The 23,905-nt window shown below is 41.9% G+C and overlaps 2 protein-coding genes across 2 annotated transcripts in view; one reads left to right on the top strand and one right to left on the bottom strand.

Annotated features, from left to right (window-relative positions):
• The first annotated feature begins 167 nt into the window (after positions 1-167).
• On the top strand, positions 168-20,511 carry CIAO1 (cytosolic iron-sulfur assembly component 1). The gene is made up of 8 exons (XM_089681718.1): positions 168-282; positions 3,100-3,250; positions 6,954-7,102; positions 7,198-7,309; positions 11,014-11,102; positions 14,214-14,415; positions 19,073-19,154; positions 19,239-20,511. The coding sequence occupies exons 2-8, from the start codon at positions 3,112-3,114 to the stop codon at positions 19,471-19,473; spliced, it is 1,008 nt and encodes a 335-aa protein (XP_089537844.1). The 5' UTR covers positions 168-282; positions 3,100-3,111; the 3' UTR covers positions 19,474-20,511.
• Positions 20,512-20,666: 155 nt separating this feature from the next.
• The window catches only part of SNRNP200 (small nuclear ribonucleoprotein U5 subunit 200), a 57,640-nt gene continuing 54,401 nt past the window's right edge, over positions 20,667-23,905 (bottom strand). Inside the window, exons 43-45 of the mRNA XM_089681717.1 lie at positions 23,822-23,903; positions 22,573-22,665; positions 20,667-21,048 (exon numbers count right to left, since the gene is read on the bottom strand). Of these exons, the coding sequence (XP_089537843.1) occupies positions 20,905-21,048; positions 22,573-22,665; positions 23,822-23,903 (319 nt within the window). The 3' untranslated portion in view covers positions 20,667-20,904. The remainder of the gene's footprint in view (positions 21,049-22,572; positions 22,666-23,821; positions 23,904-23,905) is intronic.

Below are 23,905 nucleotides of genomic sequence, written 5' to 3'. Positions count from 1 at the left end.
TAACTTCCAAACCCTCACTCATCCCTATGTGCTGTATCCAGAGTGGAGGCCATTTTTCTGAGGTCCGTCAGAAGTCACTATTACAAGTTTTATCTTATCAAAAATGGCTGGCTGAGTGAACAATGATCGCCTGTATTCTGCGGCCTCTAGTAGCTGGAGGAAGAGACTGGCGTAATGCCGTAGTTCTCCTATTGACCAGCAGAGGGAGGTGTCTAAAGTCAGGAACTGTTCCTGAGTCAGGAAGTGTAAGAGGGGCAACGTGAGGAGAGGTCTGAGTGGAGGGTGAGTATAGATAGACGGGGGAGTGTATATAGGGGAGTGTGGGCAGAGTAGAAGGTGAGTATAGATAGACGGGGGAGTGTGTATATATAGGGGAGTGTGGGCAGAGTGGAGGGTGAGTGTGTATATATAGGGGAGTGTGGGCAGAGTGGAGGGTGAGTAAATATAGGGAAGTGTGGGCAGAGTAGAAGGTGAGTATATATAGGGGAGTGTGGGCAGAGTAGAAGGTGAGTGTATATAGGGGAGTGTGGGCAGAGTGGAGGGTGAGTGTATATATGGGGGAGTGATGGCAGAGTAGAAGGTGAGTATATATAGGGGAGTGTGGACAGAGTGGAGGGTGCGTGTATATATGGGGGAGTGATGGCAGAGTAGAAGGTGAGTATATATAGGGGAGTGTGGGCAGAGTAAAAGGTGAGCGTATATAGGGGAGTGTGGGCAGAGTGGAGGGTGAGTGTGTATATGGGGGAGTGTGGGCAGAGTAGAAGGTGAGTATATATAGGGGAGTGTGGGCAGAGTGCAGGGTGAGTATATATAGGGGAGTGAGGGCAGAGTAGAAGGTTAGTGTATATAGGTAAGTGTGGGCAGAGTGGAGGGTGAGTGTATATAGGGGAGTGTGGGCAGAGTGGAGGGTGAGTGTATATATAGGGGAGTGTGGACAGAGTAGAAGGTGAGCGTATATAGGGGAGTGTGGGCAGAGTGGAGGGTGAGCGTATGTATAGGGGAGTGTGGGCAGAGTGGAGGGTGAGCGTATGTATAGGGGAGTGTGGACAGAGTAGAAGGTGAGCGTATATAGGGGAGTGTGGGCAGAGTGGAGGGTGAGTGTATATAGGGGAGTGTGGGCAGAGTGGAGAGTGAGTGTATATATGGGGGAGTGTGGGCAGAGTGCAGGGTGAGTATATATAGGGGAGTGTGGGCAGGGTGAGTATATATAGGGGAGTGTATATATAGGGGAGTGAGGGCAGAGTAGAAGGTTAGTGTATATAGGTAAGTGTGGGCAGAGTGGAGGGTGAGTATATATAGGAAAGTGTGGGCAGAGTAGAAGGTGAGTATATATCGGGGAGTGTGGGCAGAGTGGAGGATGAGTGTATATATAGGGGAGTATGGGCAGAGTGGAAGGTGAGCGTATATATAGGGGAGTGTGGGCAGAGTGGAGGGTGAGCGTATATATAGGGGAGTGTGGGCAGAGTGGAGGGTGAGTGTGTATATATAGGGGAGTGTGGGCAGAGTAGAGGGTGAGCGTATATAGGGGAGTGTGAGCAGAGTGGAGGGTGAGTATGTGTATATATATATATATATATATATATATATATATATATATATATATATATAGGGGAGTGTGGACAGAGTAGAAGGTGAGTGTATATTGGGGAGTGTGGACAGAGTAGAAGGTGAGTGTATATATAGGGGAGTGTGGACAGAGTAGAAGGTAAGTATATATATGGAAGTGTGGGCAGGGTGAGTAAGGATGAAGACTGTGGCCAAGTGGAAGGCAAGGATGAACGGAGGGGTGTGGGCAGAGAAGAGGATGGGTATGGACAGGGCAGTGTAGGCATAGAGGAGGGTGTGGTTATGGATGTGGGGAATGTACAGTAGGCAGAGTAGCAAAGGATTATGAATAATGTTGTGTTGGTACTGGAGGGTGAGTATAGAAAGAGAAGTGTGGGGCAGAGGGTAGGCAGAGTGGAAGGTTGGTATGGATAATGTTGTAAATGTGGGTAGATTGGAAGGAGAGTGTGGGCAGAGTGGAGGGAGAGTATAGAAGGGGAGTGTAGAAAGAGTGGAGGGTGTCTTGATTGTGGGGGTGTGAAGAGAGTGGAGTGAGAAAATTGATGAGTGGGTTTTGGCAAAGCACAGTGTAAGTATGGACAGAGATGTGAGTGGAAGGTGAGGATGGACAGAAGGAAATGAGTAGAGAGTGGAGGGTGAGTATGGTAGGGAGTGTGAGCAGTGTGGAGGATGAACATGCACAGAAGAGTGTGGACAGAGTGGATTGAGCATGGACAGGGAGTGTTGGCAGAGTGGAGGGTGAGCATTGATAGGGGAGTGTGGGCATGGATGGGGGGAATATGGGCAGAGTAGAAGGGTGACCATGGATGGCAGAGTGCAGTCAGAGTGCATTGTCTGCTTATGCCCCCTGTCCATGCTGAGTGGAGGGCGAGTATGGATGTGAATTGTAGGCAGAGTGAACGGTCAGTATTGATGTGTGATTGTAGGTAAAGTAGAGAGCGAGTTTTGATGGGGGAGTGTTGACAGAGTGGAGGGTGAGTATGGACAAGGAGGAGAGACCTGATATGAAAGGGGATAAATGAGAGGCATACAATTACTGCTATGCACAGGCACCTTTGAGTCTTATGCACAGGGGCGCATTTACCTGCATTGTGTAAAAACCCGGACGGCACAGTGTTGCGCACATCTTGCTGCTAGCAACCAGTCAAAATTAATGAAAGGCTGAATTTTGCCTTGGCCATACGCATCTGAGAGGTACTCGCATATAGGCTCCTATGTCCCAAATGCAGAATGTCCCCGTCATGGCATACATGGGGTGTGCATACAATGTACAGCTGTGTAAGTCCAAAGCATGTTATAGCCTGTAATATATTTTGATATGTAGCTGGCAGTGGAATGTATGGACCACCTTTACCTTCCGGGCACCAACATATTTCAGATTTTTATACTATATTGGCAAATGCACCTGTAGTTTGCAAAAGCATAAAAATGAACAAAGTGTATTAAGGATATAGTATAATATAGTAATACATATTATTTATAGAGGTAAAAATATTATTTATGTGATGTACAGCTTCACCTTTCCTTTCACAGGTGTGATTTAGGATGAAGGACACACTGACCCTGCTAACTCGAGTTACTGCCCACCCTGACTCCCGTTGCTGGTTCCTAGCATGGAATCCATCTGGAACTCTTCTGGCTTCCTGTGGTGGGGATAAAATTATTCGGATCTGGGGCAAAGAAGGTGAAGTTATTTGATTCATCTGTGAGCAGTGGAAGTATATATATATATTTTTTTTTTTTTTAGGGGGAAACCATCTCTGTTATGTTAAAAAAAATATGTGCACTGTGTTTTAATCTTTTCACCGCCTGAGCCGGATTTGTATTTTTTGCACACATTTAAAAAAATCATTTTAGGCCTTGAGATGCTCAGAATATTATATATTTTGTGAAAGCAGACACCCTATAGAATAAAATAGTAGTAGTTGCATTTTTTTATGTCATGCAATAATAGCACAAAATACTAGGAAATGCAAAATTTTAGTAAAATATACACTAAAGTTAATTTTAGGACACACAAATTTCTGGTAAAATATAAGAGGAGGTTGTAGCAGTTAAATATATACACAACAGGTCAAACTTTAAATTTGCAAACGCTTATGAAATGGCAACAAAGTTCAGTACCCTATGTTTTCCATCGGAGATGCTTTAAAAGCCCCTTTGGCGTTATGGAGGAGGTCTGGTGCTAGAAATATTGCTCTCACTCTGGCATGCGCGGTGATATGTAACCTATTTATCACAATTGACGTTTTCATGCGTAGGCGCCCCCAACACGGGCGTTTACATGTGGGGTTGGGTGTAACTGTAATTGTTTACAAGTTAAAATTAAAAAAAAAAAAATGTAATGTCTGCTCTACTCTTGCCCCTGCAATGTTGTTCCCGGGCCTGCAGATAAGCAAGTGGATCTCGCAATACATGGCAGGGGTGCACAGGTGTGTGGAAGCAATCGGGCGGCAGCACAACTGCCCAAATGTTTCTGACAGGCAGAAGTCTGCTTGTCAGATGTACACACCATCCTAGTGACTGAAACCACCAGGAGTGTGTGTATACCCCCGCTACTGTCAGGTCCATATGTCATATGGACCTGGCAGCGAAAGAGTTAAAATGCACCTATTATTGAAAACATTTTCTAGTCTTGTCAGCTGCAAAAAGACATGAAGCGGTATTGCCTTATCAGCTGGAGAACAGCTGTGGCCTTGTTCATTTTATAGTTGAGAAAGGAATTTTAACTTAATGACAACATGGTAGAGGTCACTTCATCTTTACATAAAATGTTTCCAAATAGATCAGATAAATGTTAAAGATGTTAAAAGAAGTTAGTCACACTGGCCCATCTATGGTAGGATTGTGAAAAGATATGTCAATTTTGGGGAAAGGTCTTTCAATTACACAATAATATAACAGAAGAATAAATTAAATTGATTCACAAATTGGTTTTATTCTAATTACATCCGATTGAATTTAAAAAGCTAAAAAAATCTATACTATATTTTTATGTGCAGCAAGAACAACCAGGCCTAAACAACATTGAAACACGAATATTCCCTCGTTGGGAGAATGGTGTGATATGAAATTATGAGAAAGCAAGAATTAATCTTCTATAGATATGATGGAAATTACGTTTCTATCTCCCCCATGGCTGGAATTTATGAGGTCAGAAGAAGGTTCTGCTGGTCTAGGCAGATAAAGTGATTACGGGGGTGTGGGAATGAAGAAAGGAGAAAACATTTTTTTTTTTTTTTTTAGTTTTTTATTGGTTGGATATGCAGCCTCCCTTGTTGGTCCCCTTGTGATAGCAATAAAGTTAAATTGAAATATGTTCAAATGTAAATTCTTATAAAAAAGAAAAAAACTATTCTCTAAAAGGTGTGTGTGTGCGCACACACCTGAATGCACGTAGGGCACATGCGTGTATGTAAACAGTTGTGCCACACATGTTGGATAATGCTGTGAACAATGGGGTTGAGAGCATAAATTCTAGGGCCATCTTTCACTGTTAATGTTAAGCTGATGACCTTTTGAAGCGTCGCTTATGGACAGTTTTCACTACCATAGTTTTCTGTCATTTCTTGCTTGCAATTTTACATGGTTTGGTATCTATTTACTTTATGCAACCCTAACTTCTATATTTTATGTGTATTATATTGTGTTCATGTGCACGAAAATCCATTAGATTAGCAATATTCTCTTGCTGTTTGTGTCCCCACTGAGGAGGTTCACCCCCTATTTGTCCTGATAACCATTGTACCCATGATAGAAAGTGAGGGGGAAATACATTTATTACAGTCATCAGGAAAACAAGAGGTCAGGTAAATCTTTCAATTCGGGAAAATGTTCTGGTAACAACTTTATCTCATATTGGAATACCCTTTACATTATGCAGATTTCCGCTCATTTTTCTTGCATCTTCAGAACAGGAAATGAAGGGAAATCTCCTCAACGGTCCAAAAACAGCAAACAATAACTACTGAGCATTTTAATCGTTCATTAAGCTAGAAAAATATAGTTTTAAATCTTAAGATCCATTAGATTCTACTCCTCTTATAGGTTGTGGGTTTTGTTTTTGTTTTTTTTCTTTTTTTTAACTTTTAGGAGTTTTTAAATGCACAGGGAGATGACTGTCGCTTTATGGTTGTTCCTGTTTCTTGGCGCTGTTCCCATTATGACCTTGGTGAGGGGTCAGCTGCAAGAACAAGGAAGCGACAGTTGGCTCCCTGTTGTGCCGCAGAGTAAATAAAAGCAATGGGATTGTATGAAGGGAGGCCGAAGGAGAAAAAATAGAAAGCTGGTTGAGAGTGTGACGGTCCAATTTAAGAAAGTTAGTCTTAGAGTGGATTTGAACTCAAAAAGTGAAGACTTGCTATGTTATAGGCAACATCTAGAAGTGTTAGTGCCTAAGCAGTATCCAGAAAAACTTACTTTTTTTTTTTTCTTTAACTCCTGAAAAATAGCACTTCCTGGTATGTCAGAGTGTCCAGAGAAGTTGCCTGTAAACTGGCCCATGGGCCAGCTGTGGTCCTTTGCTTACATTTATCTAGCCTTTGGGGCACTGTTCCTCCCACTGATATGGGGCACTAATCTTTCCACTATGACCAGCAATGAAGCACTACTCCTCCCACTGACACCAACATTGGGGCACTATTGCTTCTGCAGAAACCAATGATGGGGCACTATTCCTTTCACTAACACCAATGATGAGTCATAATTCCTTCTTCTAATACCAGTGATGGGACACTGTTCCTCCTCCTACTAACCACGGGAATTATGTAATTTTTCTCCCACTGACCACCAAGCCTGAGACATGGTCTACTCTCCCACTGATGTCTGGGCTTTTTCTGCTCTTAGTGGCTATAGTCTGGCCCCCCTAAAGTCTGAAGGACAGCAAACTGGCCCTTTGTTTAGGAAGTTTGGAGACCCTTGGTCTAGAGCCTCATAGTTGTATACCCCCCGTGTAAATATAGGTAACTGTGGTCTCTGACTGCCGGTCTGAGGGCATTTGGAGTGTGATATAGTGATTTTATTACTGCACTCCGCACTGTTCTGTTTGCTGGAGGCTGATGTGAGGAAGCAAAGCCCTGTCTTCACCAAGATTGAGGACTCAACACAGGACTCAGTGTAGAAAAAGGCATAGTAAATCAATAATGGGGTAAAGGCCACAGGCAATGATGGTCCCTTTCCCTCTGCCTGTCTTTTTTTGGAGGGCACAGCTAGAGTACAGTTCCTCAAGTTTCCAAGTCCATTTTTATAGGAACTGTTTTGTTTTTTTTTTAAATACAGACAAACGAAAAATACATATAATAAACACCACTTGCCTATCCAGACTGCAACTGCTTTTATTTGTGTTTTTTTTTTTTTCTACACAAATCATTTTGATCTTTGTTGTGCAGATGGTACCTGGGTATGCAAGTCAGTCCTTGGTGATGGCCACCAGCGGACTGTAAGAAAAGTGTCATGGTCACCTTGTGGTAACTACCTTGCTTCTGCCAGCTTTGATGCCACCACCTGCATCTGGATGAAGAAAAAAGAGGAGTTTGAGGTAGGCAAATGTTGAGGTTAAATAAAGGGGACCATAAGTAAATGATTAAAAGAAGTGTGGTCAGGTTTAAATATTCCTTACTTTACCCATTCTAGGTTGTTACAACACTTGAGGGGCATGAAAATGAGGTAAAATCTGTGGCCTGGGCACCTTCAGGAAATCTTCTGGCCACATGCAGCCGGGACAAGAGTGTATGGGTATGGGAAGGTGAGTCTGACCATTTGACCCGTAGTTTAGTGTACGCATTGCTGAACATTAAGAGGTAGTCTGTATTTTTGTAGTCATTCGCATAGTTTGAAGGAACTGTGTACCTGGCATTTTTTTGCAGCCACATTTATCAGGACTAAATGTAATTATGTTCCGAAGGACTGTATTTATGGCCCACATATTCATTGACACTTATTAAATTGAAACTATTTTACTGTAACATACCAGGTAGGGGCTTGTTTAGATTTGTAATTGGGGGGGTGAAAAGTGCACAGTTGAACTGTTGTGTATACCATACACCCTCTGTTCTGTGTATTCTATTTGTGGTATATGTAAGGTATTCAGATCCTGTGCTGTATATTGTTTGCACTTTCTTGTACTGGGTGTGGCACATGTGCTATGTGTTGTATATATTCCTTTCTGTGTATACTCTGTGTTCTTTAAGCAGTATATGCAGCGTGCTGTAAATGGATATACTCCCACCAATTTCAATTTCACTTCCTTGGAGTGCAATCACTCCAGAGTCAGTGGACTTCACTGGGGATATAGGAAGATTGGAATCATTGGAAAGTGTATCTGTTACCAAATTGCAAAAAGTATATTTGCAAATGGAAGTCACAGTTACCGTTTAACACCTTCCCAGCGAGTATATATGCAAGCCTCACAGAAGTGTGTCTTTTATCCATGGGGCCACATGTATATGCCACCGTGTTTGAGCTGAGAGTACGTGTTGAATGGAGGAGAAGATGCATTTTAGCTTTTTCTCCTTGCTAGAAGAAAAAGTGTAAACAAAGAAAAGTGTGTGGAAAAATAAAAAGGGGGGGGGGGGGGAGAGAAATATAGCTTGGTAAGTGTTAAAGAGTCTTCAGCTAGGTTCACAATGCTGCAATCTGATTTTTAGTGCGATTTATATAGTAAAACTTGAATGTGATTTGCATATTCTATGGGTCCAAAATCATGCTGAAATCAAACCAAAGTAGTACAAGAACCTTTTGTAAAATTGCCCTGTGCTGAGTTGCATTGATTTGATTGGGCACTGTTGAAAACTGATTTCAATTGTCATGCAATTCTGTGCAGCACAAGTCACATCTGAAATTGCACTAGTGTGAAGAGAGTCAGAGGTCAGCGTCAGTATATTTTATGTAGGATAAAAAAAAAAAGCAAAAATGTGCTAATTGTTTCTGGGACCTAGTACGGGTACATACAACATACAAATATGTGGTATTGCTGCAACTGTCAGAAGCAGAATTATTTCTGCTTGTTCTTTGGAGGTAGGTTATGGTAATAGCAATAAATATACAGCTAAGCTAAAGGTTTTTTTGGGTATCGTTTTTTTTTTTTTTTTGTGCCAGTTTTCCTTTTTGGTAATAAAAAATCAGGAGATGGCAATTACACTTTACCACCAAAGGAAAGCCTCAAAAAAAAACAAAAAACAAGGTACTGTGCAAAAATAAAAGGCAGGTGTGAAGACCTGCTGTAGAGTAAGAATGCTTTCAAAAATATATACTGTTCATTTTTACCATTTATAAAATGCGAACAGAAGAAAAATCTAAATCAAATCAATATTTGGTGTGACTACCATTTGGCTTCAAACCAGCTACAATTCAATTCATCAAACGCTTTTGAATAAGCATAAAGAAACTGGAAATGTTGAGGACCATAGACGCAGTGTTCAACCAAGGTAACTTAACCTCCCTAGCGGTCTGATTATGTCCATATTTCTGTGCTCAAAGCGGTACATTTTTTTGCATGGAAATATGTATTTTTTTTATTGTAGGTCTGTAATTTTTAGGAACAACTCACTGAAATCTGTCCGAACAAGAGTCTAGTAAACATCCCGGGTATGTTACAATTTGAAACACGAAATCATAAATTATAATTTAATAAATAATCATAAAAAATATGATATTTAATTCAATAATATAATCAAACCAAAACACTGAAATTTGAAATATAGCGCCAAGTTCGCACATCACTGAGCAAAGTCGCAAAATCGTTTTCAGTGTCTGATGATGAATTTCCCCCACGAATCATTATCACTAAATTCTGCAAGTAGTCCTAATTTACTATCGCTGTTCTCTAGCTGGTCTAAAACCGATTTCGACCTAAAGGGACACTTTTTGGACGCCATGGACGTTTCTCAGTTTCCAGGCAGAAAGAACAGTAAAAATGTAGGCAGCGCACAGGACAAAGCACTAGGGACAAAATGTATGTGAAATGGTTTGATACAATAATGTTTTACTATGTTATTTTAGTGAATGTCACTTTTTGTCATTTTCAAATTTCCCGCCGTTCTGTCTCCGTACATCTTGATGTTGCAGGGGACGGAACCCAGAAGACAGATGCCGGCATCCGCCGGAGGAGATTACAGGGGACACTGCAGGAGGGACATCGCAGGACAAGGTAAGTGATCGAGGGATCCCGGAGCAGTGCCGCATGGTATTCCCGAGTGTAGCTCGGGGTTACCGCTTGTGGCACTTAAAATTTTCCCTGAGCTACACTCGGGAATACCGCCAGGGAGGCTACTGCAGCAGGTGAAAGACACATCATGCCTACTTCCCTTCAAAATCGGAAGATGTCCAGCTGTACCATTAGCACAGAACTGGTGGAAACCAGTAGGACTCAAGGTACACCTGTCTACTGTTCGGTGAAGTCTGGCCAGAAGTGGTCTTCACAGAAGAATTGCAGCCAAAAAGCCATACCTCTGACATGGAAACAAGGCTAAGTAACTCAACTATGCATGAAAACATAGGGACTGGGGTGCAGAAAAATGGCAGCTGGTGCTCTGTCTGCTCAGTCAAAATTTGAAATACTTGGTTGTAGCTGGAGGCAGTTTGTTCACTGGAGAGCGGTACAACGCAGGTAACATTGAAGTATGGTGGAGGTTCCTTGCAGGTTTGGGGCTGCATTTCTGCAATTGGAGTTGGAGATTTGGTCAGGATCAATAGTGTGCTCAATGCTGAGAAATACAGACAGATATCCATACATCATACCATACCATCAGGGAGGTGTGTGATTGGCCCCAGATTTATTCTGCACTAGGACAACGACCCCAAATATACAGCCAATGTCATTAAGAACTATCTTTAGTGTAAAGAAGAACAAGGAGTCCAGGAAGTGATGGTTTATTCCCCACGTTTAGTCCTCAACATCATGGAGTCTGTCTGGGATTACATGAAGAGACAAAAAGATTTGAGGCAGCCTCCACCCACAGATCTGTGGTTAGTTATCCAAGATGTTTAGAACAACCTACCTGCCGAGTTCCTTTAGAAACTGTGTGCAAGTGCACTTAGAAGAGAATTGAAGAATTGATCCTGTTTTGAAGATAGAGGGTGGTCACACCAAATATTGATTTGATTTGGAGTTCTTTTCTGTTCATTTACTTTACATTTTGTAAATTGCTAAAAATAAACTAACACTTCTATTTCTGAAAGCATTCTTTATTTACTCCATTTTTTCACACCTGCCTATAACTTTTGTACAGTACGGTATAATTCACCTGGACACACTAAGTAGTTGTGATGATATGTACAGTTTTACTAACACATGTCAAAGTTGTAAAACTGTGTGTTCAAGCATTAAGATTTGTTATACCCTCCATCATGAAAGGGTTTTATTTATATTTATATACATTTATATCTCTAAATGTTCAGATGAGTTTTAAACTGTATGTTGGAGTTAAACTTTATTTGTGTTTATTCTAGTGGATGAAGAAGAGGAATATGAGTGTGTCAGTGTTCTTAATTCACATACACAAGATGTAAAGCATGTGGTATGGCACCCCCATCAGGAGGTGAGTGAAAAACAAAGCCTAGAGCAGAGGTCCGCAACCTGTAGATTGCAGCCAGGTGACTTGTAGATCACGGACTGGCCTTGCTGAACCGCCATCCCAGAGCAACAGAGTGCAATGTAGAGGGACTACTTGTAAAATTGAAGCTGTAGTGGGGAGCAAGAGCTGCATACGCCGATGCCCCCTCTGTAGTGCTGGCTCTTGTCCCATGTGGAGTGATACCAACTGCACTCCACCTTCTTATCCTTGCTAACGGTCTCCAAAGTGTTGCCAGCAGCAGAAAAGAAGAGATCTTCAGGTCAATGTGAAGCAATACACCGTGCATAATAGTATAGGACTGCTTCCACATCGATGTGCTGTGGTTTACCCACACCACGGGTGCAGTATGCGTGCTGCTTTCCTGCAGGTTAGCTGCACTTTGCCATAGGCTTCTATTCTATCCTGCAGGATATAATAAAAGTTTATAGCAAAGTGCTGCTAAACCAGGAAAGTTGCAGATGCACTGCTCTGCATGGTAAACCACAGCACATCAGTGTGAAAGCAGCCTTTTAGGAAACAGGAAGGGTTCATTTACATTTGCTTTTTTATGGGGGGGGGGGGGGGTGTTGGTAAAACATGTTTTTACCATCCCCACCCTAACCGCACCCCCTTTAGCTACAGTGACCAGGGGTGTACATGTGTCACAGCTGCAGCAGGATTTATACATCCTGTCATGGTTGGGTGTAGCACCTGTCAAGCGTGACCCATTCAAGTGAATGAAGCTGCTCTGTCTTGAAACCTTGTGCAGTACAGCAAACAAGGGGTTAAAGCAGGCAGTGTTGTACTGCCTTCCCACCACCAGATTTAACCCCTTGAACCCCACAGATGCTTGCAGAGTGTCCCCATTTACTTAAATGGGTTGCGATTGGCAGACAGTAGCACCCACCAAAAGCAACAGGGAGTTTATTTCCTGGTGCAGCATGTGTACACCTTTTGGCTGCTGCCTCAGCAGCTAAAGTGGTTAGGGATTGGGGACGGTAAAACTGCCACTCAACTGCAGGGTTTTCCCACCCCCCAACTTTACATGTGAACAAGCCCTAAGTGTGCCGCTACGGGATGAAACGAATGGCTCATTCACAAGTTCAGCAGACACTGCTGCTTCTCTGAAAAGAGATGTGAGTGTTTGACAGGTGGTGAGGAGGCGATATGTTCCCTCCTCACCACCTGATTTAAAGCCATGATTGCCGCGGAATGAGCGTGATTGCGACATCAGAATTGAGGAGGCGACACTGTGCCCGGTGATCTTTTACTTCTCCCATGTTGTTCAGGTAGATTTCTACCTCTTTACGGTTGCCTACCCCTGTCCTAGAGTATAAATATATCCAGACCCTTTTTATGTTCCTGTTTTTGAGAGTTGTCATCACAAACGCTGGCAGGTGTGAACATTGCTTTGTTGAAACTTAGGATATCTGCAGCCTGTTTTCTACAGTGTAGAGAGCAGAATGCCTTAAACCATAACTGAGACAAGGAAGTCATTTGGGAACCCTTCTAGATATGTGTTTTCATATTCCTAATTTAACACTATTTTACATAAGTGGGCATGGCCTACGTATGCTTTCACCACTACGTGCGAGGACGAGGGCACTTTAACCACCTCCCGCTCTCCATATAGTAATATGACGGGCACAAGGTGGTTCTCTCATTCTGGGAGGATGTCCTATGACGTCCTCCCATTTTCACTGTGCATGCGCGGCTCAGGGAGCGCGCAGCGTGACGATCGGCGGTGTGCTGTGTCCCTCGGACACAGCGGATCACCGATCACGGAAAGAGCCGAAGATGTCGGCTCGGTCATGTGATCAGCTGTGTCCAATCACAGCTGATCACATGTAAACAGGGAAATGCCGGTTATCGGCATTTCTCTCCTCTCGAGCTGTCACGCTGACAGCTCGAGAGGAGAGGAGAGCTGGTAATCGGCATTCCGCGGAGGGGACATGTACACTGATCATCAGGGCACTGATGATCAGTGTAGCCCCAGCAGTACCACCTGTCAGTGCTCATCAGTGCCTCGTGCCTACCAGTGTACATCATTGCCACATAGCAGTGCCCATCAGTGCCAGTCATTGCCATATATCAGTGCCATGTATCAGTGATGCCTTTCAGTGCCCATCAGTGATGCCTGTCAATGCCACCTATCAGTGTCCATCAGTGCAGCCTATCAGTGCCCATCACTGCAGGCTCATTTGCGCACATCAGTGAAGGAGACAAATCACTTATTTAAAAATTTTATAACAAAAACTAAGAAAATAAATTTTTTTTTTTTCAAAATTTTCAGTGGTTTTTGGTTTAAGAAAAAATAACCAGAGGTGATTAAATACCACCAAAATAAAGCTCTATCTGTCACAAAAAAATTATAAAAATTTCATATGGGTACAGTGTTTGACCGTGCAATTGTCATTCAAAGTGTGACAGCGCTGAGAGCTGGAAATTGGCCTGGACAGGAAGGGGGTATAAGTGCCCTGTAGGTTAGTGGTTAAACTTTTAAAAAAATGTATTTAATGTTTTTTTGTTTTTTGCACTGTCCCTTTAAAAAAAATTGTAATCACTTTTATTCTTATCACAAGAAATGCATGCATCCCTTGTGATAGAAATTATTAGTGACAAGTCCTCTTTATGGAGAGATATGGGGTGAATAAGACCCCACATCTCTCCTCTACAATGTAAAGTATTGATCTAGTGCTTTAAAAAAAAAAAAAAAAAATGGCCGGAACGGGAAATGACATCGCTCCGATCCTAGGCATAGAGATGAGTGGTGGCCATCTTTACTTCAATCATCTCTATGCCCAGCACCGGGATCGATGGTTTTTCAGGTAAGGCTGAGAACTACAGAGTGGTGGGTGGGCGGTGGCGGGGTTTTTTCGGCACCTGTATTGGTGCTTTTTTTTTTTTTTTTTTCTTCATTTCGGCCAACGGCCAAAAGGGGTGTTTTCAGCCGAAACATTTCAGTGAATCCCTAGCTAAAATATTGTATTTCCCATAGCATACCATAGAGTGCAAAAAATAAAGTGTTCTAGCAATATGTGTGTGCAGATTATACAAAATTAAAGCAGGCATCTCATCTGTCCATGTCGTCCTCAGCTTCTAGCTTCTGCCAGCTATGATGACTCCGTTAAGTTGTATCGAGAGGAGGAGGATGACTGGGTGTGTTGTGCCACCTTGGAGGGTCACACGTCTACAGTTTGGAGCTTGGCTTTTGATCAGAGCGGAGAGAAGCTGGCAACCTGCAGCGATGATAAAACTTTGCGCATATGGAGGCAGACTAAGGCTGAAGAGGAGCAAGGTAAGTTTATTAGTAGGGAAGAAGTATCTTGAAGACTTTTATGTCTACAGGTAGCTTTCTAAAGAGCTTAGCTTGTTGATGTTACACTGGGAACTAATTATAGCTGGCAGAAACAGGACATGGATTTCAGCTATACAAATAAAATATAATTCTCCTAAGCCGGAAGCAAAGTTGTAAACCATTTAATGGAAAACTACCTGCAAAACGCAGTAATTCTAGCAGTTGTGAGCATATCGGCTAGGGTAAGTACTGGTGTAAATCCAGGCTGGGCCTAGTTCAACAAGTTCAAGAAATGCATGTCTAACAAATTATGCACTGATTTGCATGTTCATGAAGGAAATAAGTATTTGATCCCCTATCATTCAGCAGGATTTCTGGCTACCAGGTGTCTTTCATACAGGTAACAAACTGAGATTAGAAGCAGTCTCTTAAAGTGAGTGCTGCTAATCTCGTTTTGTTACCTGTATAAAAGACACCTGTCCACAGGAGCAAGCAATCAGATTCCAAACTCTTCACCATGGCAAAGACCAAAGAGCTGTACAAGGATGTCAGGGACAATATTGTAGACTTACACAAGGCTGGACTGGGCTACCAAACTATCTCCCAGCAACTTGATGAGAAGGTGACAACAGTTGGTGCAATCATTCGCAAATGGAAGAAACACAAAACAACCATCAGTCTCCCTAGGTCTGGTGCACCATGCAAGATCTCACCTCGTGGAGTGTCAATGATCATGAGAACAGTGAGGAATCATCCCAGAACTACACGTGAGGATCGTCCATTATCTCCAGCAGTGCCCCTCTGCTCAAGAAAGCACATGTCCAGACCCGTCTGAAGTTTGCCACTGAACATCTGAATGATGCAGAGGAGGACTGGTTGAAAGTGTTGTGGTCATATGAGACCAAAATCGAGCTCTTTGGCATTAACTGTTTGGAGGAGGAGGAATGCGCTGCCTATGACCCCAAGAACACCATCCCAACTGTCAAACATGGTGGTAGAAACATTCTGCTTTGGGGGTGTTTTTCTGCTAAGGGGACAGGACAACTGCACCGCATCAAAGGGATGATGGACGGGGCAATGTACCATCCAATCTTGGGTGAGAACCTTCTTCCCTCAGCCAGGGCATTGAAAATTGGGTCGTGGGTGAGTGTTCCAGCATGACAATGACCCAAAACATACGGCCAAGGCAACAAAGGAGTGGCTTAAGAAGAAGCACATTAAGGTCCTGGAATGGCCTAGCCAGTCTCCAGACCTTAATCCGATTGAAAATCTGTGGAGGGAGCTGAAAGTTCGAGTTGCCAAATGTTAGCCACCAAACCTTAACCTCCTCGGCAGTATGATTTTCGGATTTTTTTGTGCTGAAAGCGGTACCATTTTTTTGCATGGAAATATGTAGTTTTTTATTGTAGGCTGTAATTTTTAGGAATAACTCACTGAAATCTGTACGAACAAGAGTCTAGTAAACATTCTGGATATGATAAAACTTGAAACATGAAATCATAAATTATAATTTAATAAATAATCATAAAAAATAATATAATACATTTAATTCAATAATATAATTGAAAACCAAAAACACTGAAATTTGAAATACAGAGGCAAATTCGCACATGGACTTTTCTAAGTTTCCAGGCAGAAAGAACAGTCAAAATGCAGGCAGGGCACAGCACAAAGCAGTAGGGACAAAAATATATGTGAAATGCATTGAAACAGCAATGACTGCAAAAATGACATTTTTTAAAAATTTCAAATTTGCCGCCAGTTCCGCCGCCCGTACGTCGGCATTGGCTGGAGGAGATGGCCGGGGACACATCGTGGGAGCGAAGGATAAGGTGAGTGCTGCAGGGACCCCCTGAGCAACGCCGCATGGTAAGCCCAAGTGTAGCTCGGGGTTACCGCTCTTGGTACTCAAATTTTACCCCGAGCTACACTCGGGAAAACCGCTAAGGAGGTTAATGACTTGGAGAGGATCTGCCAAGAGGAGTGGGCCAAAATCCCTCCTGAGATGTGTGCAAACCTGGGGGCCAACTACAGGAAACGTCTGACCTCTGTGATTGCCAACAAGGGATTTGCCACCAAGTACTAAGTCATGTTTTGTGAAGGGGATCAAATACTTATTTCCCTCATGAACATGCAAATCAGTGCATCATTTGTTAGACATGCATTTCTTTTAAATTTTTTTGTTGCTATTCTGTCTGTTACAATACACCTGCTGATTTTTAGACTGATCATTTCCTTGTGAGTGGGCAAACATTCAAAATCAGCAGGGGATCAAATACTTATTTCCTTCACTGTAACTGGGACCCAACTTCATACTGAAGGCTGCTGTGGGGCTTAGCAGGATATTTGTTAAAGGAGCCTGGTTTGTGCACCTACGATGAGGCGTATGTTTCCTTAACCACCTCAATTCTGGGCACTTTTACCCCTTTTCCTGCCAAGGACAGTTTTCAGTGCTTTCTTCCTTTGAATGAAAAGTGCGTGATCATGCAACTCTGTACCCATATAAATATTTTCTTTTTTTCACACAAATAGACATTTCATCAGTGGTATTTAATCACCACTGGGTTTTCTATTTTTTGCACTATAAAACATAAAAAAATTCTTTGTTTTCTGTTAACATTTTGCAAATCTTTCTTCAAAAATTTAGGACAAAATGTATTCTGCTACATTTCATTGATGAAAATAACCTAAATCTGTATTTATTAGTCTGTGGGAAAGTTATAAAGATAAAGGCCACAAACTATGGTATATACAGGATCTGAAAATCGATCAGTCCTGAAGGCCTATCTAATTTCTTGCAGCCCTAAAATGCCCGAACAGTACAAATACCCCACCAAATGACTGCTTTTCGGAAAGCAGACAGACAATCTGAGGTATTTTAGTAAGAGGCATGGTGAAGTGTGTTTTTTTTTTTTTTTATCATGATTTTGTGGAATATGAAGAAATTTAAACTTTCACAATGTTTTTTCTTTACATACTGTCACCATTGCGGTGTGGTGGTGATCAGGGACACTGTTTAAAAAGAAAATTTTTTTTTTTTTCACTTGGTTCCCTTAGTAATATTGTCCTACTTTAGGCAAGTGATCAGGATTTTTTTTTTCACATTATGATTGCTTATACCAGTGAATTTCACTGGTATAAATAACCATTTTTACTGAAACTGATTAATTCAGTAGTGATTGGCTCTCTCTGTACCATGTGGTCACTGTGACCAATTTCACTAGCAACACAATTCTAAGCAATGAATGGCATGAAAGCAAGCCATTTGTTTACAACTGTCATGCTCTGCTGTGATTGGTCACATGGTACAGTGATCAGTTATCACTTCCACCTAGCAGTACTAGCATTGCTGGTTTGAATCCCAACCATGGCACTACCTGCCTGGAGTTTGCATGTTCTCCCTGTGTGGGTTTCCTCTGGGTATTCTGTTTTTTCCCAACACTCCAAAGACAGACTGGTATGTTAATTGGCTGTAATATGTGTATGTATGAATGTGAGTTAGGATCTTAGATTGTACTATGTAAATTGATGGCACTACAAAAGTACCTGAAAAAAAAAAAAAATACCTCAAACAGTGGGTAGAGGAGAAAGTCTTGCAACTGTAGGAGCTCTGAAATACAACAGGCTGATCCTCCAGATGCAGGACAGTGCATACTGCATCAATAAGTGATGAAACAACCTCTTGAAAATTTGTGGTGATGGCAAGAAACTGATTTGCCTCAAAACCATTTTCATCAGAGAGGGTGGATTTTAGATTTAGAAGCTTACTACAACCAGTGACTCCTCCTGTTCAAAGACCTCAGGGAGATCAGATAATAAATATGCAGGGGGAATGTGCAGGAGTGTAGTCACAACCTTTGTGGATGGAATCCTTGAGGAATTGGGTGGATTTGACCACAGTCATGTATGATAGAAGAGGTCCCTGACAACAGAGTAGGAAGCTCCACTTCACCCAGTGGAACCAAAGGAGATTCCGATCAGGAGGACCTTTTAACCGTTTGGTCACTGAATTACACATATTGGTGCTCTCAGAGGGGAGAGAATAAACTTCTCTGGAAAAGTTTAGAGACCCTCAACTGGGGCAACAGGAATGCATGTTGTGACCATGGGGTGGTAATGCAACTAGGCTCAATGTATGCGGCAAGTCCTCAGGTACTCACAAAGCCATGTGGGTTAGATGGCCAGAGGGACCAGGGTTGCTATGAGTGGGAAACAGGAACAGACAGGAGATCACCCTCCTCCGCATACAGCTGAAATCGGATTTCCTTACATCTACAATCTCACAGGTCAGAACTGCAACATAGCAGGCAGCTACACACTGTGCAAATTCCCTGGCAGCCATGGCATCTCAGCTACCCATTGTACAGATCATGGCTGTGTGTATGGGAATCAGATTTCAGCTATGTGTAGTGATAAGATCTGCTGCATGCCCTGCCAATAGTGACCCCTATGCTGCAGACCCTTTTACACTGGCCTCACCCCAGACAGGCTACATCCAGCCCTGGATCTAACCTGTACCTGCTTATGACTCCAACCTCCTAACCTAAATGTATAAACATCTGTTTTTTGGGGCATTACTCCTTTAGATATTTTTCCACAGGTGCTATACTAATAGCTTTTCTGTTTTGTGAAAACCCTTTTTTACATTTTCCTGTAGGTGGAAGTAAAAAAGATGCAAGCTGGAAGTGCGTATGCACACTGACAGGGTACCACACCAGGACAGTCTATGATGTTAGTTGGTAAGCCTCAAACAAGTTCTATTATGGAGATGTTTGATACTTCTGTTTTGGTTCTTAAACATTTTTATTCTTTGTACCACACAGGAGTCATCTGACTGGTTCTCTTGCCTCAGGCTGTGGAGATGACGCGATCCGGATATTTGAAGAAGACCCAGGCTCTGATCCATTGCAGTCAACTTTTTCTCTTACAGCCCACATGCCACGAGCCCACTCTCAGGATGTCAACTGTGTAGCATGGCATCCTAAGGAGCCTGGGCTTTTGGCATCCTGTAGTGATGATGGAGATATGGCATTCTGGCAGTACCAGCGGCCAGAATAACTGATAACTAGGTTTAGGTGACTAATTATTTCACATCAGTTTGTGGTTTCCTTGTTTCAAACATTGGCAATGACGCAGCATACAGTTGCTTGGCTTTAAATTACACTTTCTGGGTTAATAAGCATTTTCTCTTAGAGCAGTCATGTTTCAAATGATTGCTTGGTAATACATTTTCAAAATCTAGCATGTTAAAAGTAATGCATTCCTCATGAAAACTGTGAAGCTAGCCTAGAATTAAACAGCTGTAGGCTTTAAGGCTAGGTTCACATCTGTGCGGGTGGTGCTGCTGCGGATCCGCATGAAAATCCGTACAGCCGCACCACCCGCACAGAGAAATGTGGACCTTCTGGTGGGTGCCATTAGTTCTAATGGCAAGCTGCCCCCACTGGAAAACGCAACTATACTGAGAACCGAGGTTGCTGTGCAGGCTGCGTTTTCAGAAGAAATGCAAGGACTTCTTCCCTGCATGTCATGGGGCACCAGAGTCCATATAAATGAATGGGCTCTCGTGCCAAAACGGAGCCCGCACGGCTGTATATGGAAACTGGGATGTAGAGAGCAACTGTGCCCAAAATCAGTTTCCCCACTTTGGGAGTAGTGATGCAAAACTCAGCTCCTACTTTCTAGAAGCAGGATGGAGAGAGGTCTTGCATCACTCTGCTGCAGCTGTGATGTATGGTCAGCATAGCCAAGTAGCTGGTTTAAGTGTGGTCTCCATCTGTTGAAGCAAGATGAATGGTTTTCAACTGTGTCAAAATGTTTATGCTTCATGACAATACATGGAGAAGGCAGTGGAGAGCTGTTCACCACATAACTCAGCTTAACCATGTTTCCATAAAGGAAGAAGAACAAGTGAGAGGTTTAAGTCCTGCTTTACTCCAATCAAAACAAGGAAATCTTTTCTGCTGATCTTTAACAGAAATCATAAGAGATTGGTATAGTTATGTATTTGTCCAGAACATATGAAGTCCTTTTTTTTTGTAAGTATATTACAATGTGCTGTTTTGTCATTATTAAATATTTACCTCACCACTGAAATCTGTTCTAAAATGTTCAGGAGTGTTTGGGTACAGAATGACTCGTATTGCATAAACTATACAGTATTAAGGAAAGATCATCACTTAAAAAAAAAAAAAAAAAAAAGAAGAAGATTCAGACATCCTGGTGCTAAGAGAAAAAAAAAACAACTCAAGAACTTGTAACAAAGTTTTATTTTATACTCTTGCAGATAAACAAGACATGACAAGAGTCACAAACTTCTATTAAGGGCGGCACCATACATGTTAACTGGTGTCGCAATAATATCACATTTAAAAAGTTTCTATTTACAACAATCTGTACTGTGTCTACAATTGCCCACACAAGGAATTGGTATGCAAGGATGAAGACTGCTAGAACGGCTGCCTCCACAAGAGCAAATGAAAAACACTCTTAATCAGAGTCACTGTCGCTCTCTGCCTCTTTCACATCTACACTGAACTTATACTCCTGGTCACAGCCCATGTAAGCATCGCTCATAAAGTACAACGTATAATTGTGTGTTCCTGTGGCTGGAGCCACAAAGTCCAGTTTTACCTAGTGGCAGGAAAAAAAAAAAAAAGCCATGTTAGAACAGTAATCAATAAACACTTTTAAAAATAAAAAAAAAACCAAAACATTAAAATGCAGTTCTAAACTATAGGAAATGAACACAGGGTAAATACCCAAAGTAAACATGGTGGTTTAAAGCAAGCCAAGAATCTGTAATCTGTAATAAGTGCACAAAGGTGTCGACTAGTACCGCAAGCATGAAGTACAGCATCTTTCACAAATATATGCAAATCCTGACAGAGCTAGGCACCTGTAAGTCTCTAACATAACAGCAAAGTGTGAGGCCAGGGGTATGAGTACAAGGGGTGGTTGGATGCTGATTAACACAACGTCCAAAAAAAAAAAAAAAAAACAACGTACTGTGGGAACTAAAGGGATGGGAGTGGATATCTCCTGACAACTCAAATGAATCTGTTCCAGAAAATCAGAGAGGAGAGCGGTGTCTGATGACGCATGTACAGTGGTAACTACATGGGAAAACCTGCACATGCAAGTACATAAATTAACCACTTGCCTACAGGGCACTTATACCCCCTTCTTTACCAGGCCAGCTTTCAGCGCTGTCCCACTTTGAATGACAATTGCACGGTCATGCAAGATTGTACCCATATGAAATTTTTATAATTTTTTTTCTCACAAATAGAACTTTCTTTTGGTGGTATTTAATCGCCGCTGGGCGCTTTACTTTTTGCGCTATAAACAAAAAATTTGAAAAAAAAAAAAAAGTTTGTTTCTATTATAAAATTTTTCAAACAGGTAATTTTTCTCCTTCATTGATTAGGCAGCACTAATGAGGTGTCACGGATAGGTGGCACTGCTGGGCACCGATCATCAGTGCCCTGATGATCGGTGCCGATCCCTGCTCTGACAATTGCCGATTCTCGGCAGTACTTTCCTCGCGCTCTGACAGCGCAAGGAAAGTGCAGCCGAGAACCGGCAATTGCATTTCCCGGTGATCAGCGTGTCATTGGACACGGCTGATCTTGTGGTAAAAGGTCGCTGTGATTGGCCTTTTACCACATCACGTGATCAGCTGTGTCCGTAAGACACAGCGATCACGGAGATCGCCAGGGGCGCGAAGGAGAGCACGTTCTGGGAGGACGTCATATGACTCCCTCCCAGAACTGGCCGGCTGCAGTGTAGCCGTCATTCGGCTATCTGCGGTTGGCAAGTAGTTAACAAGGAACTGATGTTCAGCCATAGACACAGACAGCTTAATAACTCTATGAAAATAGAGAAACTGGAGTTGCTTCAGAAATTATCTAGGGGACCTATGAATATTGGTATAAAAGCAGGCAAACCTGAAAACTGTTGCAGGACCTGCTTTATTTTAGATTAATTCAAAAGCTGTGACATTTACAAAGGTATAAAGATTATGAACATTACTGAGGCTTTGATTTGAAAAAAATTAAAAGCAGGTATGAAACAAAGTAGAGGATGGCACTTTTATAACTGCAGCAAATGACATAAGGAGAAGCAGCATCATTCTCCACTTCATAGAAGACTCACCTTAGCTTTCTGCTGTAATGTCAGCCTCTTGATGGAGATTAGGCTGTTGGATTTGGCATCACCAATTACAACCCACCAACCTTCTTCACGTTTCTGAAAAGATTCCAGCAGACAAATAAATTTACAGCTTTATTGTATACAGTACTAAGCAGTTATGGTGTACAAACTTTATATGGAATTATTGGTTTAAAGTGAACCTGTACCATTTAAGATAAAGTGTGCTGGGAAGCTCACATCCTCTATTACTGATACTTTCATTGGCTTCCCACAGAGCCCCTCCAAAGATCCTATGTAACTCCCACTTTCAATCCCAAATTGGCACCTACATGGGTTATTGGTTCTACCCAGCCCCCACATGACTCAAGCCTGGCAATTGGCTGCCCAGACATCTAGATCATCTATATTGTGGTAGGAAGAGTAGCAAGACTACCATACCTGGAAGTACAGGGTATTTCACGAGGGGCTCCAGCAGGGGAGCACCAGGAAGCAGAAAGGAAAATGGGCCATCAAATGAACCAGTTACAGGTTTGGTTTAATTTGTAGCTTCAGTCATTTCATATATTCTTTTTAGCTGGCAAATATATAGTATGCGCTCTGCATCAAACTATACTTTTTTTTGTCATCAAATCACTGCAACCTAACATTTTTTGTGATATGTAGGTTAGTAAAATTGTTCCAATCAAGATAAAAAATACTTTGGATCATGACCACAACTATTTCAACCATTTTCTTCCCAATTCTAGGCACACTTCAATTGTACAGAAAGAAAGTAGTGGTCATTTTTTTTTTTATGTTTGCTTTTTCTTTTTTTCTGGTTTTATGTTCTGCTTATGGTATGCGACTTCCTGTGCCCCTCTGGGTTTTTGACTCCACAGAAGTTTTCTTGATTGCATACTGTATCTAATGTGTAAATAATTGTTTGTTACGACTCTAGATTGGGTTGTTGATTTTGATATTCTTTTGCTAATATCTGTTGACAATCCTGTATGCATTTGTCATTTTAATTTATTAAAATTTTATTATGGAGGAAAAAAAAAAAAAAGTAGTGATTAGATGAAGAAAGCCTAGTATACTAGTCTGAAAATAAAAGAGCAGTACAAGTCTGAACTACACGAGGTTGTTACTGGCAGTAGGTATGTAAATAGCTGGATTTATATTATGAATTACATGTACTCCATTATACAGCTACCTCATGGTATAAATGACACACAGATTTTTGGGTGTAAAATAGGGTTAGGATAAAACATACCTGGGGGAATAAGGGAGCAATTACAGGACCTGTAACTTCTTCCTCTCGTTCCAGTTGCACAAGCACCACAACGGCACCACCACT

The sequence above is a fragment of the Staurois parvus genome, unplaced genomic scaffold, assembly GCF_062004578.1.
Source record: "Staurois parvus isolate SC_StPar_1 unplaced genomic scaffold, SC_StPar_1.0 ptg000276l, whole genome shotgun sequence".
Classification (NCBI taxonomy): domain Eukaryota; kingdom Metazoa; phylum Chordata; class Amphibia; order Anura; family Ranidae; genus Staurois; species Staurois parvus.
The sequence above is the reverse complement of the archived record's forward strand: the minus strand, read 5'-3'. Positions and strand labels throughout refer to the sequence as shown.

Coding starts and splice junctions, on each gene's coding strand:
- CIAO1 (XM_089681718.1), top strand. CDS start 3,112: ATGAAGGACACACTGACCCTGCTAACTCGAGTTACTGCCCACCCTGAC. Junction 7,103..7,197: donor AGAAAAAAGAGGAGTTTGAG/GTAGGCAAATGT, acceptor TACCCATTCTAG/GTTGTTACAACACTTGAGGG. Junction 14,416..19,072: donor TAAGGCTGAAGAGGAGCAAG/GTAAGTTTATTA, acceptor ATTTTCCTGTAG/GTGGAAGTAAAAAAGATGCA.